Genomic DNA, 15,573 nt, shown 5'->3' on the forward strand with positions numbered 1-15,573 from the left:
ACAGTGTTCTCTTGGTTCTTCTCCCTTTCACTCGGCATCTGTTGGAATACTTCTTTCCAGGCTTCTCTAGAGTGCTACCATTCATGATTTCTTATAGAACAATAGTACTCCATAACATCCATATCCCATCACTTGTTCTGCCATTCCCCAACTGATGGGCATCCCCTCAATTTCCAATTCTTTGAGGCCCTGAGTTTTGACACGTGAAGAAGACAGCCTTGCAATTGCATGAACAAGGTGCTCTCTCTGCCCAGTTCAGTTTATTTCCTAAGCCCGCATAACAGTCCTCCCTCTCCTAATCTAGGCTAACCCAAGGATAACAATGTCCTGCCTTGTGTCTACTCGATCCAAACAACTGGTGACCCACTTGAGGGGCCACCCAGCTGGCGCCTGCGAGGATAAACCTCGGGGTGCGAGTCCGCGGCCAGTCAGGGGCCACCAGCTGCCCCGCGGGCACCAGCCTCGTGTTTATGTTTTCCCTCTGGTCCCGCCCAAAGGGCCACGCGGGCCCGGACCCCTCCCCTAGCCCCACCCTCTCGGCTCTAGCCCCACCCTCTCTCTGCGGGGCGGGAGGGGTTCACGCAGCTCTCCCCAATCACGGGCGAGCCCCGAGGCTGCCCCCGACAGAGATGGCGGCTCGGGCTTCGCGGAGGGCTGGCTGACTCTCAGCACCCGGGCGAGCCGGCGGCGCGGAGAGCAGAGTGAGCAGCGGGCGAGGATGGAGGAGGAGAGCGGCAGCGGCGGCCCCGGCCCCGGCCCCGGCACGGGCGGCGGCGGCGGCGGCTCGGGCAGCGGAGGCTTGCAGCAGAGGGAGCTGGAGCACATGGCAGAGATCCTGGTCACCGGGGAGCAGCTGCGGTAAGGCAGGCGCGGGGGCCGCTCCGTGCCCGGCGGCCGCTCCGTGCCCGGCGGCCGCTCCGTGCCCGGCGGCCGCTCCGTGCCCGGCGGCCGCTCCGTGCTCCGCGCCCGGCTCCCCTGCCCAAGCCCCGGGCTCTGCCCCGCGCAGCGCCGCGCTGCGGCTCCGCCGGCCCCGGCCCCTGGCGCTGCGGGCTCCCCGTGCTGCTCCTCCAGCCCCGGCCGCGGCTGCTTCCCCTCGCACCGGCTTTGACAGCTGCCGCGGGGTCGCGCGGCCGCCAGAGGCCGCGGGGCGAGAGGGCGGGCGCCTTGGGGGTCGGGGTGCGGGTCCGCCCACCCTCTCTGCGCCCCTTCTTCTCCAGCAGCGGCCAGGGCGGGGCGGATCTGACAGAGCCCTTCCATTTGAGGTTTCCTCTCGGTTTCCCGTGGCCGCTGAGACTAGGGAGAAGAGAGCGCGGCAGGCAGCCCTGTGGCGGTGCCAGGGCTCTCGCTGCCGACCCGAGCCCGGCGGCCGGGCGGTGATGCGGGTCCCCTCCCTCCCCTCCCCCCGCCCCCCACTTCTGCAGCCGGAATAGCATTTCCCTGGGCCCGACATGCGGGGTGGGTAGGGATACAAAGACCCCCCGCCAGAGATTCACCTGGCATGAATGTTGGAAAGGACCTGAGAGGATGTCTAGACCTACCATCCGGCTTTACAGATGAGGAAACAGAGGCACGAAATGTGCCCAAGCTGATCAGTTGAATGGCCAGTGACTAGAATGAACGCCACCCGTTTCCTCATCGCCACTACACTGTTTCTTGTTCCCATCTTGCCTAACCAGAGCTTCCTTTCTGCCTTTCCCCCAAGTCTCATCCAGATACAATTTTTCTTTAGCATGGTCTACCCATTGTAAGATTTTAAAATGGAGTTCCGCTGAAGCAGTGGTTGTGTGTTGACTCTGGTGGCCATCCCCTTAGAAAATCATTTTAGTATTGGGATAAGATCATAGAACCTGGTTGGGAAAGTATGCACCTGCTCTTTGAAGACATTTCTAGTGAATTTTAATTCTTGGAGATTGAACGAATGAGAGTATTTCAAGGAACTCAATGGCTTGCTGCTGATCTTGTTTGCAGGCACGAGTGACGAATACTAGAAGTTAGTATTAGTGCTGAATGAATTTTTAAAGAAAAGTTTTGATTTGACTTTAGAACTAAAAATTAATCTTCATATTTATATTCAGTCATGGTTTGGGGTAATTCTTCCTCCAGATCAGCAGTTATATTATGTTTTGTTTTTGTTTGTCCAGTGGATGACACAGTATTTGGCTGATCATTACCATTATGGGTTGATTGGTTAAGGGAGAGTTTGTTCTCCTTTATTTAAAGAAACAGATCCTTTAAAATTGGAGATCTTAAAGGTCATCTACTTTACTCATCATTTTCCAGACCAGGAAACAGGTTTAAGTGACTTATACAAGGAAACAAAGTGGGCCAATGACTTTAATATAGCATCCCAAAAGTCTGATGCAGTTTGGAGGGCAGAGCCTTTCATAACTTGTCTCTGGGTCCCATGGACTTTCTGTTCTTATACCATATCTCTCCTATACACATTGGGATCAGTGGTTGGTCCTTACTGTTCCTACAAGAAGACTCTCCATAGCCTGACTCTAAGCATATTCACTGCCTATCCCCCTTGCTGGAATTCTCTCCCTCCTCATCTTTTGCCTCCTGGCTTCCTTATATGCCTTCAAGGGCCAACTAAAATCCCACCTTCTCCATAGGAAACCTTTCTCACTCTAGTACCTTCACCTCTGTTGATGAGCTCAAGTTATTCTGTTCATAGCTTATTTGTATATGGCTATTCTCATGTAATCTCCCCCCCCCCCCCCTTAGATTGTGAGCTCCTTGAGAGCAAGCCTTTCTTTGTTTATGGCTATTAGCACAGTACATGTTGCTTAATAAACATTTATTGGTTTTCAAACTTTAATAATTTAAAATTATAAGAAGGCTCTTAGGGGATGCCATATATAAGATTTCTAAAAGCTTTCTAAGTGCATCTCAACAAGTGTTCAGTTTTACCTATTTTCTGATCATTGTACAATGCATCCTTTTTCATTTAGTCTTCAGTTTGAATGTTTGGAATCTAATTGCTAATTCACTTAATTCACTTCTCAAGTTGTTGTAATGCTCCGTTTCAGAAGTACTTTCATTTTAAGTCAAGAGATATAGTAGATAAATTATGGTCTGTTAATTTCTTTGGTTTTTTTAAACCAAATGCTCTTCTTTCTGAATAACTTTGTAGACTTTTCCTTAGAAAGTTGCTCTTTTGGAAAAATAAGTTAAGGGAACATATAATGGTCAGTTTCTGGGTTAGTTAACTGACATTAGAAGAGAAATATAAATGAAGTTAAAACAGTGCTTTCTTCTTTCACTAAGCTTCAATTTCTACCACAGTAAGGGAGGTTAAATGGGGCAAGGCTTAAAAAACACTCTTACTGCAATGTAAATATTTAAAAGTATTTATCAGTATCTGTTGATATGCACAGTAATGTGTATTAAGAGATTAAATGGCACAGGTAGAGAGTACAAATAACATGTGAGGTGTATGCCTCTCCTATGTACACTTAGGGAGAAACTGCTATGAGTTCACAATTGGCTGCTTGCATGGCAAAATTAAATGGTCTCTCATAGTGAGTGTTTTAGATTTTAGGATTTAAATATTAAAAGGAGTTAGATTAGAGTACACCCATGTCAAAATAAGTATATCACAATACCACATTGTCAATAATTTAGATTTTTAGGCTTAAATATCTAAAAGAAGATAGACTAGAGAAAACCCATATCAAAATTAGTATATCATGTTACTTCATTGTGAATGATTTAGATTTTAGGGCTTAAATATCTAAAAGGAGTTGGATTAGAATAAGCCCATGTTAAAATTAGCATATCACTTTACTGTTTTAGTATGCTTAATTTAGGGATCCAGTTGATATTCTTCAACTTCTTGGTTGCCAGAAGAGTATGGAAAGTCTAAGAATGTTATTATTACCACTGAAGTCACATCATCACCACCATTACTATCACCACCACCAACTAAGAATGTCATCTAAGGACCTCTCTTTAGCATCTCTCTGCTTAAGACAGAAACCATGAGAAACAATTGCTAAATGTGATTCTTGGCTAATTCATTCTTCTACTTCTCCTCAGGCATTATTTCCCAGGACTTAGCTTTTTCTCAGCTTTGGTTTCTTTCAAAACAGCTCAGGAGCCATCTTCTATATGAATCCTTTTAAATTCCACCAAATTTTAGTGCCTTTTCAAGTACCTTGCATATATCTTATATACATTTATATGTCCATTTTTTACATTCTAATGTACACATTCTCTCCCCAATAGAAGGTAAGATCCTTAAGGACAAGAATTTTCATTTCTTTTTTTTTTGTCTTATTATCTTTTTTGCCTATTTTGCCTAGTACAGTGCCTGTAGGAACCTAATAAATATTTGTTGATTGATTGGTGAACAAAGAAATGAAGTTTTGATGGATTCACTAAGTTCTCTTGATCACAGGAGGTGGATGGCCAGTTAGACATATAGAGGGAACATTCAACTCAAAGTCGGGAACATGGTAGTGTCTACTAAATAGACACAAATAAATATTTATTGATTATTGATTGAAGGAATTGACTTGGGGGGAAGAGGAAGGGTTCTCTCCAAAATCAATATCCCTTAAGACTTGCTGGTTACCTAGAGACCACCAAAAAAAACCCTGACTAATCAAAGAATATGGTACTAGTTGTTATCTTATCTCCTTTTCTACAGGACCTTTCCCCCAAATATTTTACCCACTCTTCCTGAAAAGATATAGGTTCTTACACAATTCATATCAAACATATATGCATCTTACTTAAAGATGTGTTTTTGAAATGTTCAAAATTGTTTTGAATGTGAATCATCGATAAGAAAATATTCAATTTTTTAATTAATTGTCTTTTTATTTGGAGTAGTGTAGAGATGTTTATTCCTGATTCAGTTTAACTACATTTTTATTATTGCAACTAATTTCTGTTTAATTGTAGGAAGTATATATATGTGTATATATATATATAAATAAATGCACATATATAAAATATATACCACTGAATAAATTCAAAGAAAAGTATAAACAACCAATTAAGAATGCATTGTTGATGTATCCTTGCTTTGGAGGCTATGGTAATGTGAATTTTGCATATCACAAATTGCAGATGATCTTTGAAAAAATGTTTTGTTATTATTTTGAAATCTTTACTTATTAATTACATAATCCTAATTAAAGTAATAAATTTCACTTCATTTTCTCTTCCGATACTGCAATCTGGAAAGTCCTAAGATATACGCAATACTTCTACTTTAAATTGAAATGCATAATTAGTGATTTATTAAGAGTATGATCAACAAATGGCCAAGAAATGTTTTAGGACTTGGAAGGTGGACACTTAGTTCAAACACGATTCTAAGGAGAACTAGAGAAGAGACTATAAATATGCATTAGCATTAGCAAGAGACAATAAATACATTCTGTTGAATTATACCAAGTCTAGGTTATTAGAATTCAGTTCTTAATAAGTTAAAAATGGTCACATAATCTAATGACTCAAATCACAAGGGTCTATAAAGAAAGGATTTGACCCCAGCAAATAGACTTTTTTGATTAGAAAAGGGTCTTAGATTTCTAAGTATATGCATCCAGTAAGGGGGTGTCTTCATAAGTTCTGGATGTTTGCCTTTTTTGCTTGCTTCTCTGTACTCCATCTGTGTGTTCTAGGGACTTAGCTAATGTAGTATAAATTTTGGTAAGTTTTACCTAGTCCTTTCTTCCTTTCTTTCTTTTTTGTTTTTGCAAGGCAATGGGGTTAAGTGGTTTGCCCAAAGCCACACAGCTAGGTCGGATTTGAACTCAGGTATTCCTGACTCCAGAGCCAGTGCTCTATATACTGTGCCACCTAGCCACCCCAAGTTTTACCTAGTCTGAAAGGTTTTGGTGACTGTATATCTGTTGTCTGAGAAACAAGGAAGAATTTATTAGGCATCTATTATATGCGAGGTGTATAGGAATACAAAGATATAAATGATAAATCCCTGACCTCAAGGATCTTACCTTTTACAAGGGGGAAAAAACCAAGCATGCACCGTTAAGTAAATACAAAGCATATACAAATTGATACAAAGCAATTCTGTGGAGTGGAGACAATGACAAGTCATGGAATCAAAGATGCATCATTAGAGGATGTGACTCCATTCCTAGATTCACATTCACATTAAGTGGTACAATGGTTAGAGAGCTGGACCTAAAGTCAAGAAGTCGTGAGTTTAAATCCAGCTTCAGACATTTACTCCCTTGGGTTAGTCACTTAACCTCTCCCTGCCTCAGTTTCCTCACAATAATGTTGTGTCTTCCCAGGATTATTGTGAGGATCAAATGAGATAATAATTGTAAAACACTTAGCAGAATGTCTGTTACCTAGTAAGTGCTAAATAAATTAAACTATTATTATAGTTATTATTATTTGCTATATAAATGTTTGCTATCATCATCATTTGTAGGGAATGTCAGGCAAAAATTGAGGTCTTGTGCCCAGTTAGATATCCTGCTTCCGATTGTCCTGATCATACCAGCTCTGCAAAAGCCTCTCTCAATTCTATGAGTGTTGAGAACAAGGAACAGCTGCACAGAATTGGCTTTCTTGCAAAGGGAGCAAGAAACCTTTCATTCAATCACAAACAGCTCAGCAGCTATCCAGACCATGACTTGAAGTTGGGGAAAACATGTGGAACTAATTAATATCTTTTTAAAATTCATTAAATGGGAACATCCCTTTTAAATCATCTTGTAGCTCTTGCGAGGTCAGCAACTTCATTATTTTATATGTTGAATTCTGGATGGTTCTTAACAAATGGCAACACCCGGGTGGTCTATTTCTGGGAAAAGGCAGAGGAGGAGCTGGGGACAGGAAATAAATATGTGTGTTTGTATCAGTGTGTATACAGGCATGTATTTTAAAAAATTCATTTTATACCCCGGGAGTACCCTTCTTTGGTTGTGTTATTTTGAGGATTATTCTTTCATTCCTTAATCCTGATTTAAAAAGAAGAGTTAGGCCCTGCTCACAGAATCTTAGAATAAATTATTAGCAGGCAAGATTTAGTTGAGTTCATAGGGATTAAGAGAGATATGTAGTAGCTGAAAGTGTGTTTCAGGTACACATTTTAAGTTAGTGATTATATTGTCCTTTTTCTTGAAGAAGTCCATGACATTGGGGAGGTGATTGCTAAGTCACCATCCTCACTTTCTCCTCCAGAGCCATCTGGATCCAGTGGCCAGATATGGATCAGGATGACTGGAGATGGCTCTGGATGCGAGGCAATCAGGGGTAGTGACTTGTCCAAGATCATACAGTGACTAGTGTTTGAGGTTGGATTTGAACTCAGGTCCTCCTGATTCCAGGGCTAGTGTTAGCTAGCTGACATATTTTAAGCTGCACTTACATGGTGAAGCTGATCCCACCAAGTATACTGATACCCCACACAGAGCATGTTCCTAAAAAGCTTCTGGAAATTCCCATCTTGTGAAAAAAGAATGTATTTTTACTGTCATAGCTGTCTGATATTTAAAGGAATTCTGTGGTGAATACTTTTGCAACATGATTGATAATACATTGATTATCTGTTTGAAAATTTGGATTTTTCTTTATTAGATTTTCTGAAAGCTGGACAAGATTTTGCTTTTCTCTTTCTCTGTTTCTATCTCCTTCTCCCTACCACTAGGGATTTTACTCATAGTAGGTGCTTAATAGACCCTTGTTGAATTGAATATAAGATAAAAGTTTCCTAACTCACTTAAAATGACTTAATATAAGTGCCTTTTGAAGTGTCATTAACTATGTATAGTAGTAGAATTCTTCAGAGACTGGCATGTACTGATGGAGAGCCAGAAATTTGAAATCCTAAATCTGTACAGTCTCATATTTAAAAAGTTGGAGAAGGAAATGGCAAACCACTCTAATTTCTCTGCCAAGAAAACCCCAAATGGGGTCAACAAAGAATGGAACACAACTGAAAAGCAAAAAAAATCTGTATAGTATATAAACATTATGTTTTGTCATGAACAGAAAAGTGAGACTAGAGAGAAATTGACCCTCTAAAAAAAAAAAACAAGATTTCAACACTATTTCTTTGGGATTTGTATATAAAATTTGAATTTTTTTTCCAAGTTAAATTTTAAGTCAAGTTGCTTTGCTTAATCTAGTGAAAGTGTAGTACCCCAACAAAGCAGAACAATGACACTTGTGTTTATATGGAATAGAAATGGAAACAGATTCTCTTTAATTATTTATCTTCAGAATTCACTGCAGGAGACATACTTCGAGAATTTTTATATAGGAGGCAAACACTGATGTCCAAATGCCAGTTATTCTTAAGGTAACCATATGGGACTATGATCCTGTATTCCTTAGCAGCTTTTATTAAATGAATTGATGAAGAGCTGTGAGGAAGACCGAGGATGGATCTGACTCCATTCCTGGAATGATGCAAAAGAACAGGTGGTTTTGCAGTGCCTCCTGAGAATAAGGAGAGGAGTTAAACTGAAACTTTTTAGCCTTTCCATTCTATTCTCCCACATCATATAACATATAGGTCCTGCCTTGGCTTGGAAAGTATTTCCATATTCACTTTATGGTTTATGGTTCACAAAGCAAGAAGAGTTTTACATCCTAGACCATACCTTTCTAGGTCTTTCTCCAATGGAAGAACCTTTAGTTTATCATGCTTCAAAATAAATCTCAAAGAGAGTATTAATTTCCCTTCAGTGGGATGTGGAGAAATCATGATAATCCTTATTGAGCAGTGGTATAAATTAATCATTCTTTATTGTCAAGGAATTCTCTACTAGGCCTGAAAGAAGCAATATACAAATGAAAACGGAAAAATGGTTTTAAAAAGCTACTGTTGTGGTATTGTTCTTGTGTTATTTAAGCTGTGTTTGTGTTCATATTCGCTTATGTGCATATAACACATATATATGTATATATGCCTATATATCTACATAGTCAATTAATAAGCATTTATTAAGGTTTTATTATGTTCTATAAGCCTGATAAAAGTTATGATACAAAGAAACACAAAAACTTCTCAAGGATCTCAGTCTAATTGGCAAAACAATATACAAACACAATTATATGCAGGCAAACTATTTTCGGGTTAAACTGGAAAAGCACGAGGAATAAGAGGGATCTGGGAAGTGTTGCAGAACAGTTTCTGATTTCTACTGACCTTGAATTTCCTTTTCAGAGTTCCTCATGCTTATGAAATCACAGTCCTGTATTCAGGACATACACATTCATGTACACACACACATATATATATATGTATATATATATATATATATATATATATATATATATATATATATATATATATGTTAGGAACTGGACCTGTCGTTTCTTTGATGGAGGGAATCGTGACTATCAATGCAGGTGGGCATCTTTTTGCAACTTCTAGCACTGACTCATCCAATGATTTGCCGTGAGGGTCTCAAATCCAGTGTATATTCAAACAAAGACTTAAACCTAGGTCTTCCAAACTTTAGAGACAGCATCTTTGTGTGACTTTCTCATTATTCCTGTGGAAGGCAAACATTCTTCTAGTCATCCGGGTTCACAACTGATGTGTCATCCTCAGTTCTTCACTTTCTCTCACCTCACATATCAAATCTATTATTATATCTCATCATGTTTACCTTCCCAACACTTTTTTTTGTTTACACAGTTACACAGATACCATTTGGGTATATATATATATATATATATATATTACCTCAGGTACCTCTCCAGTCCAAATCCTGCCTCCACATAGGGTACAAACACATTTTTCCTAACCTTGAGTATCACCATGTCACTGCCCTTCTTAATAAATTCCAGGGTCTCATTACTCTTGGATTCCTCTGATATTTAAAGCCATTCCTAATCTTGTTCCAATTTTTCCTGTCTTAAAGGAAGATTTATGTAACAATCTATAGAAGACATCAGAAAAACTTGAACTCAGTGCAGCCTCAGTTACTAGTTATGTGACTACCCTGGGAAAGTCATTTCACCTCCTCTGCTTCATTTTCCTCATCTGTAAAATGGAGGTATTAATAGCTTTTAGCTCCCAAGATTACTGTTAGGATCAAATGAAATAATATTTGTAAATTTCTTAGCATAATGCCATGGCCACATAAATTTCATAGAAACTCATTCCCTTTTTTACACTTTACTTCCATTACACACATTTTATGATAATGTTATATTGACTGATATCTTGACTCTGTATCTTTGTGTGTTCTAATACTCTTTCTCATTTGGACCTCTTCGCTTCTAGGTTTCCCCTAACATTCAATTCAAATCTCATATTCTCCAGGAGGCTTTCCTCTCCCCTCCCCTATATGCCTTCTTTCTGAACTGACCTTCCATCAGTTCCTTATACTCTTTTCTGTAGGTGGGATACAATGACATGTTGACTCTTTTGTTGGAATGTTAACCCCTTGAGAGCAAACTATGGTTTCACTGTCAGTCTAGTTAATCTGACTATATGCTGCCTCTGGGCTCTTTTTCTTTCTCTCTCTCTCTCTCTCTCTCTCTCTCTCTCTCTCTCTCACACACACACACACACACACACACACACACACACACACACACAAACATTCTGACTCTCCTTCACACTCACAATGACTGGCTCAAAATAGCTATTTAATGTTTATTGATTGACATACATACATAATTTATTGTGAACTTTAAACAACAAAAATATCAATTAACCAAATTGTCTAATCATTTGAATTTGAAAATATGAATTTTAACATACAAAAATCTTAACTTAGCAGAGGCAGCATTATGAAGGGGATAGAGAGCTGACTTCTTTCAGAGAGAAAGACCTAGGATAAACTCTGCTCTGACACAGACTTTCCCAGTGTCTATTATTAAGTCATTCACTCTCTTATTGCCTCAGGCAACTCAGTCTATTAAAGTACTTGTTTGTCCTTTATTCTAGAAAAGGATCAAGACTCAGGAAGGTGATGTCATAACTTGCAGGGCAATAGGATTTGAGTGAGGGGGTGTTGCACAAAATCTCCAAACTCACTCTTTCCTCCAGAGCCATTCAGGATCCATGGCAAGATACTTATCAAGATGACTAGAAATGCCGCCCCCCCAATTATTTGTTGAATGACAAGTGAAAGCATGAAAATTTTGAGCCATTTCTGGCTTTTTTTAAAAAGGAAGACTAAATTTAGAGTTCAAGATAATTGTTATTTCCCATTACACGACAATAGGACCATAGAGTAAGTGAAAAAGGGTGATAGATTGACTGATTCCTTCCAAAGCCATTCAAATAGTTTTCTCCAGAGGGTGAACAGACTTTGGATTCATTTCCTGCTAAGCATATAACAAGAGAGTAAGGAGATCAGTATTTCCCTTGGAATAATAATGAATTCCTTATCATCATTTTGAAATCATATTCACAAGTTGGTTAATAACATGTGTGAGGGTGGATTAATATATCTATGAAAGCCTCCACTCAAAAATTAACTTCAGGAAAGAGATCAAAAGTCCTTTAGTGATTTCTTATATCTCCAGGCTCCTGACATAAGGTAAATCTGACTATGACTCAAACTGAAAGTTTGAGGGTAGTAGAGTATGGAATGAGAAAACTCTAAGATTACAATCTTAGAATAATGAGAACAGTTAGGAGTTTATGCCAGCCCCCATAACCATTACAGTAATAGTCATGGTTGGTTGGTTGTCCTTTTTTTTTAAGAGGTCTAAATGCTAGCACTATGCTAGAGTCCAGTTACAGTGTGTCCAACTGTGACTGATCAGACCAATGTAAGCTCGGAATGCTCTACCACAGGTCAGGAACAAATAGATCTTGTGAACATTTAGGGTGGATTCTCTAAATCTGATCATCTCAAATTTCTTTTGAACTACATTTCTGCTTTGCTCATAGAACACAGCATGTTTTCTGATGTGAGCACACCATACTGGGAGGTCCTTTGTCAATGTCTCCCATTTCTGTGTCACACAATCAATTCCAAAGTTATTAAGAGAGAACTTGAGAGTATCCTTGCATATGTTTTTCTGACCACCTTGAGCCCTTGCCCTGTGTGAGTTCTTCATATAATAGTCTCTTTGACAAGTGTACCTTTGGCATTCAAACCCAGTTCATCTTCATTGAAATCTCTGTAGTAGAGTTTGAATACTTAGCATTTAGTACAAGAAAGGATCTCGGTGTCTGGTGTCTTTAGAATCTTCCTAAGGTGATCTTTAGAATCTTCCTATGATAATTCAAATGGAAGTGATTTAGTTTCCTGGCACTGGTAGATAGTCTAGATATCTTAGGTAGACAACAATGAGGTTAGCACAATTGTTCTGTAGACTTTAGTTTAAAAGTTAGTCTAAAACTTCTCTACTACACTTTCCTTCAGAGCCTCCTAAATATTGAACTAGCTCTAGCAGTGCATATATCAACTTCATTATCAATGTGTACATCCCTAGAAGGTATGCTACTATGGTAAGTGAACTTATCCACAATATTCAAAACTTCACCAGTTGTTGTAATTGATGGTTCCACATGTGGATGGTGTGGTGCTGGATGATGAAGCACCTGTGTTTTCTTGGTGCTGATTGTTAGGTAAAAAGCAGCACAAGCAGCAGAGAATCGATCCATACTTTGTTATATCTCAGCTTCAGAGACTGAGTGCAGTTGTCTGTGAACAGAAAATCATGCTTTCAGCTCTCCCTCTACTTTAGTCTTAGCTTGTAACCTTTTCAGGTTAAAGAATTTAGGCATTTGATAACATGGCTGAAAAGATCATGCTAAAACAGTATGGGAGTAAAGACACATCTTACACACATTGGTAACTGGGAAAGCGTGAGAGCATCATCCTCTATCCAGAACCCGGGCAAACACACCATCATGAAATTGACTTCTCTAAAGCAACCAAATTTTGGTACTATCTTCCTAACCACTGCTGGTCAGATTTACAAATGCTGTATACAGACCTCTGTTCTAATCCTGATATTTCCCCTGGACTTGTTGGGTTGCAAACACCTATCAACCATTCCTCTGTTCTTTCTGAAGTCACACTGGCTCTCAGGTAGATGACTTCTTCTAGATGAAGGAATAGTCTATTAAGGAAGACTCTAGCAAGAATCTTGCCAACAATGTCTAAGAGAGAGAGTCCTTTGTGATTGTCATAGGACTTGGTCATGTAAGGAAATTGAACATATTTGTCTGTTCTCATTTCAGTTTTTACCACAAGACCAATGTACTAGAATTTTAATACTATATAATTACACATTCTGCAAATTAAAGCAGCATGGCATACTGGATAGGAATAGCATATTTTACACTTCATTATATCTGTTCTGTCTGTACTGCTACTAAATTCTGATTTTTTCCCCTATACCCTGAGATATCTTTCTAATATTTTCCAAATACCTATTAGGCAGGGAGAAATACATCAAGGTAATGCCATGACACTGGTGCCATTACAGCTTGGAGAAATCTGGGGAGGATGCTGCCCAGATCTTGGCAATGGTTCACATACAGGCTGGTCCTGTGAATATATGTAGATAGCAAGCAGAATGTCTATGAGTGCTATAGGACCTGCATCTCCAGTTTTGAGGACTCCAGAGAAGGTAATCCATTCTGGATTCATTCCAGGAATATAACTAAACATTGCAGTGGGTCTAGTGACCAAAAACAGAACTTGAAATCTAGCCTTTAAAGTGTGTTCTGAATCTACTGATTGGCCTCAGCTCCAAATCAGCTCAAGCAAACTGATTTGTCTGTGTTCCTTTTTCTGACTCTTCTTATGTCCTTAGTTGCTTACATGTTGTCTTCTCCACTAGAATGTAAACTTCCTGAAGTTAGGGACTGGATTTCTGCTTTTTGTTATCTTCCCAGTCCTTATACATAATTCTTAACTAAATGTTACTAAAATTCATTAAGGATCTCCCTTCAGTTTTCTGCTTCGCTCCTTTTTCTACACTTTCCCTCAGACCATTCGACCACCGCCACAATTTCAGCTACTACCTCTATATTGTCATTCTGGAATTTACTGCTGAGCTCCAAGGTCATTTCTCCAATTGCCTACCAGATACTGCCCCTTTTAAAGTTGACTTTCATTTCAAACTCAGCACAAATGAGATGGAATTCCTCATTTTACTCCCCTGACCAAGAAATGCTACCACCATTCTCCCAGTACATTATTAGGCCATCAAGAGATAGGTTAGCTTTACTGTACCATAGTAAGTTTGTCTCCGCAAAAAATATCATATTGATGTTCTGCCCAGGATTACAGTAATGTTGGGGTGGCTTGATTTAGCAGAAAAACCTACATCTAAAAAGGCAAGGTCTCCCTCTATATCCATGTCAACATCAGAAGTTCTGTTTCCTATACTATCCAGCCATTGGGTTAAGTCAGTTCTGGAAGAGGCAGTGAGAAGGATGTCTTTGCACACATTCCCCTCACTTTAATCAATATAATGAGCATGTCATGTCATCATTTACTTGATAAAATGGTCTTCTTCAATTGTGAAAGACAATAATCAATCAATCATTCAGCCTTTAAACCCTGGAGTGATCTTTGATATTTCCTTCTTCATCATTATTCTATAGATCCCCCCATAAATTATCTCTTAAAATTAAAGGCAATTAGAAATTATCCAGTTTACTATGGCTAAATCACAATACCTGTGTCCTAGAACACAACATCAACAGAGGACTTGTTCACTAAAGGACATAACTGTTTATTTCTTCCACTGTGTCACTGTTTCCCCTTCCCCCAGCTCAAACCTTTCCTTTGCTTGATGCTCTACTGTTTGGTCTTCAGATGGAAGATATCTTTTATTAATAAACATAATGCTAATGCTTATGAGAGCTAGCCTTTTTATAATCCTTTAAGGTTTGTTTTCCATATACAGGGTATCTCAGAGATCTCAGTGCAGTCTTAAGTTTTAATAGTTTTAGATGTATAGATGTATAGCTTATAGGTATATAATAATACTTGAGGTGTAGTGAAGTATAATAGCTTAAGGTAATACAGGTTGTCCCAAAAGTCTTAGTGCAGTCATAAGCTCTGTTAGTTTTGAGATCTCTTTGTTCCTCACCACAATTCTGAGACATAGGTGCTGTTATTATTCCCATTTTACAGATGAAGAATTTGATCCTGAGAGGTTTAGTCACTTGTCCAGTATCATATAACTAGTGTGTGTGGCTGATAATGTCACATTCTCCCAGTTCTTAAGTCTAGAACTCTAACAGCTATCTCAAGTAGAGACCTTCCTGACCAATAGGACATGGATCTTTTCTTCTATGTCATTGAATGAGATACCACCATCCAGGGGATCCATCTTCTAGGCAGAGATAACTTCAGTCTCATAAATAAAATTTTTAGGGTAGATTAAGTCTACAATTTTCTTGCTACCTGACTTTCCTTCTGTCCCATGGCTTCTGAATACTTACCTACTGCTTCTCTCATCTACCCCAAAAGTTTATTTATGAGATTGAAGTTACTTCTTCCTGGAAGATGATGCCCCTGGATGAAGGTATTTCAGTCAGTGACATAGAAGGAAAGATCCAACTCCTAGTAGTCAGGAAGGTCTCTACTTGAGGTAGCTAAGTTAGAACTCTAGATTTAAGAATTGGGAGAATATAACAAT

At 39.3% G+C, this 15,573-nt stretch overlaps 1 protein-coding gene across 1 annotated transcript in view; it reads left to right on the forward strand.

Moving 5' to 3' along the window:
* Window positions 1–717: 717 nt before the first annotated feature.
* DEPTOR (DEP domain containing MTOR interacting protein) overlaps window positions 718–15,573 on the forward strand; it is a 199,581-nt gene continuing 184,725 nt past the window's right edge. The window contains exon 1 of the mRNA XM_074201471.1: window positions 718–858. Within this exon, the coding sequence (XP_074057572.1) occupies window positions 719–858 (140 nt within the window). The 5' untranslated portion in view covers window position 718. The remainder of the gene's footprint in view (window positions 859–15,573) is intronic.

Source organism: Macrotis lagotis, chromosome X (assembly GCF_037893015.1).
Source record: "Macrotis lagotis isolate mMagLag1 chromosome X, bilby.v1.9.chrom.fasta, whole genome shotgun sequence".
Lineage (NCBI taxonomy): Eukaryota > Metazoa > Chordata > Mammalia > Peramelemorphia > Peramelidae > Macrotis > Macrotis lagotis.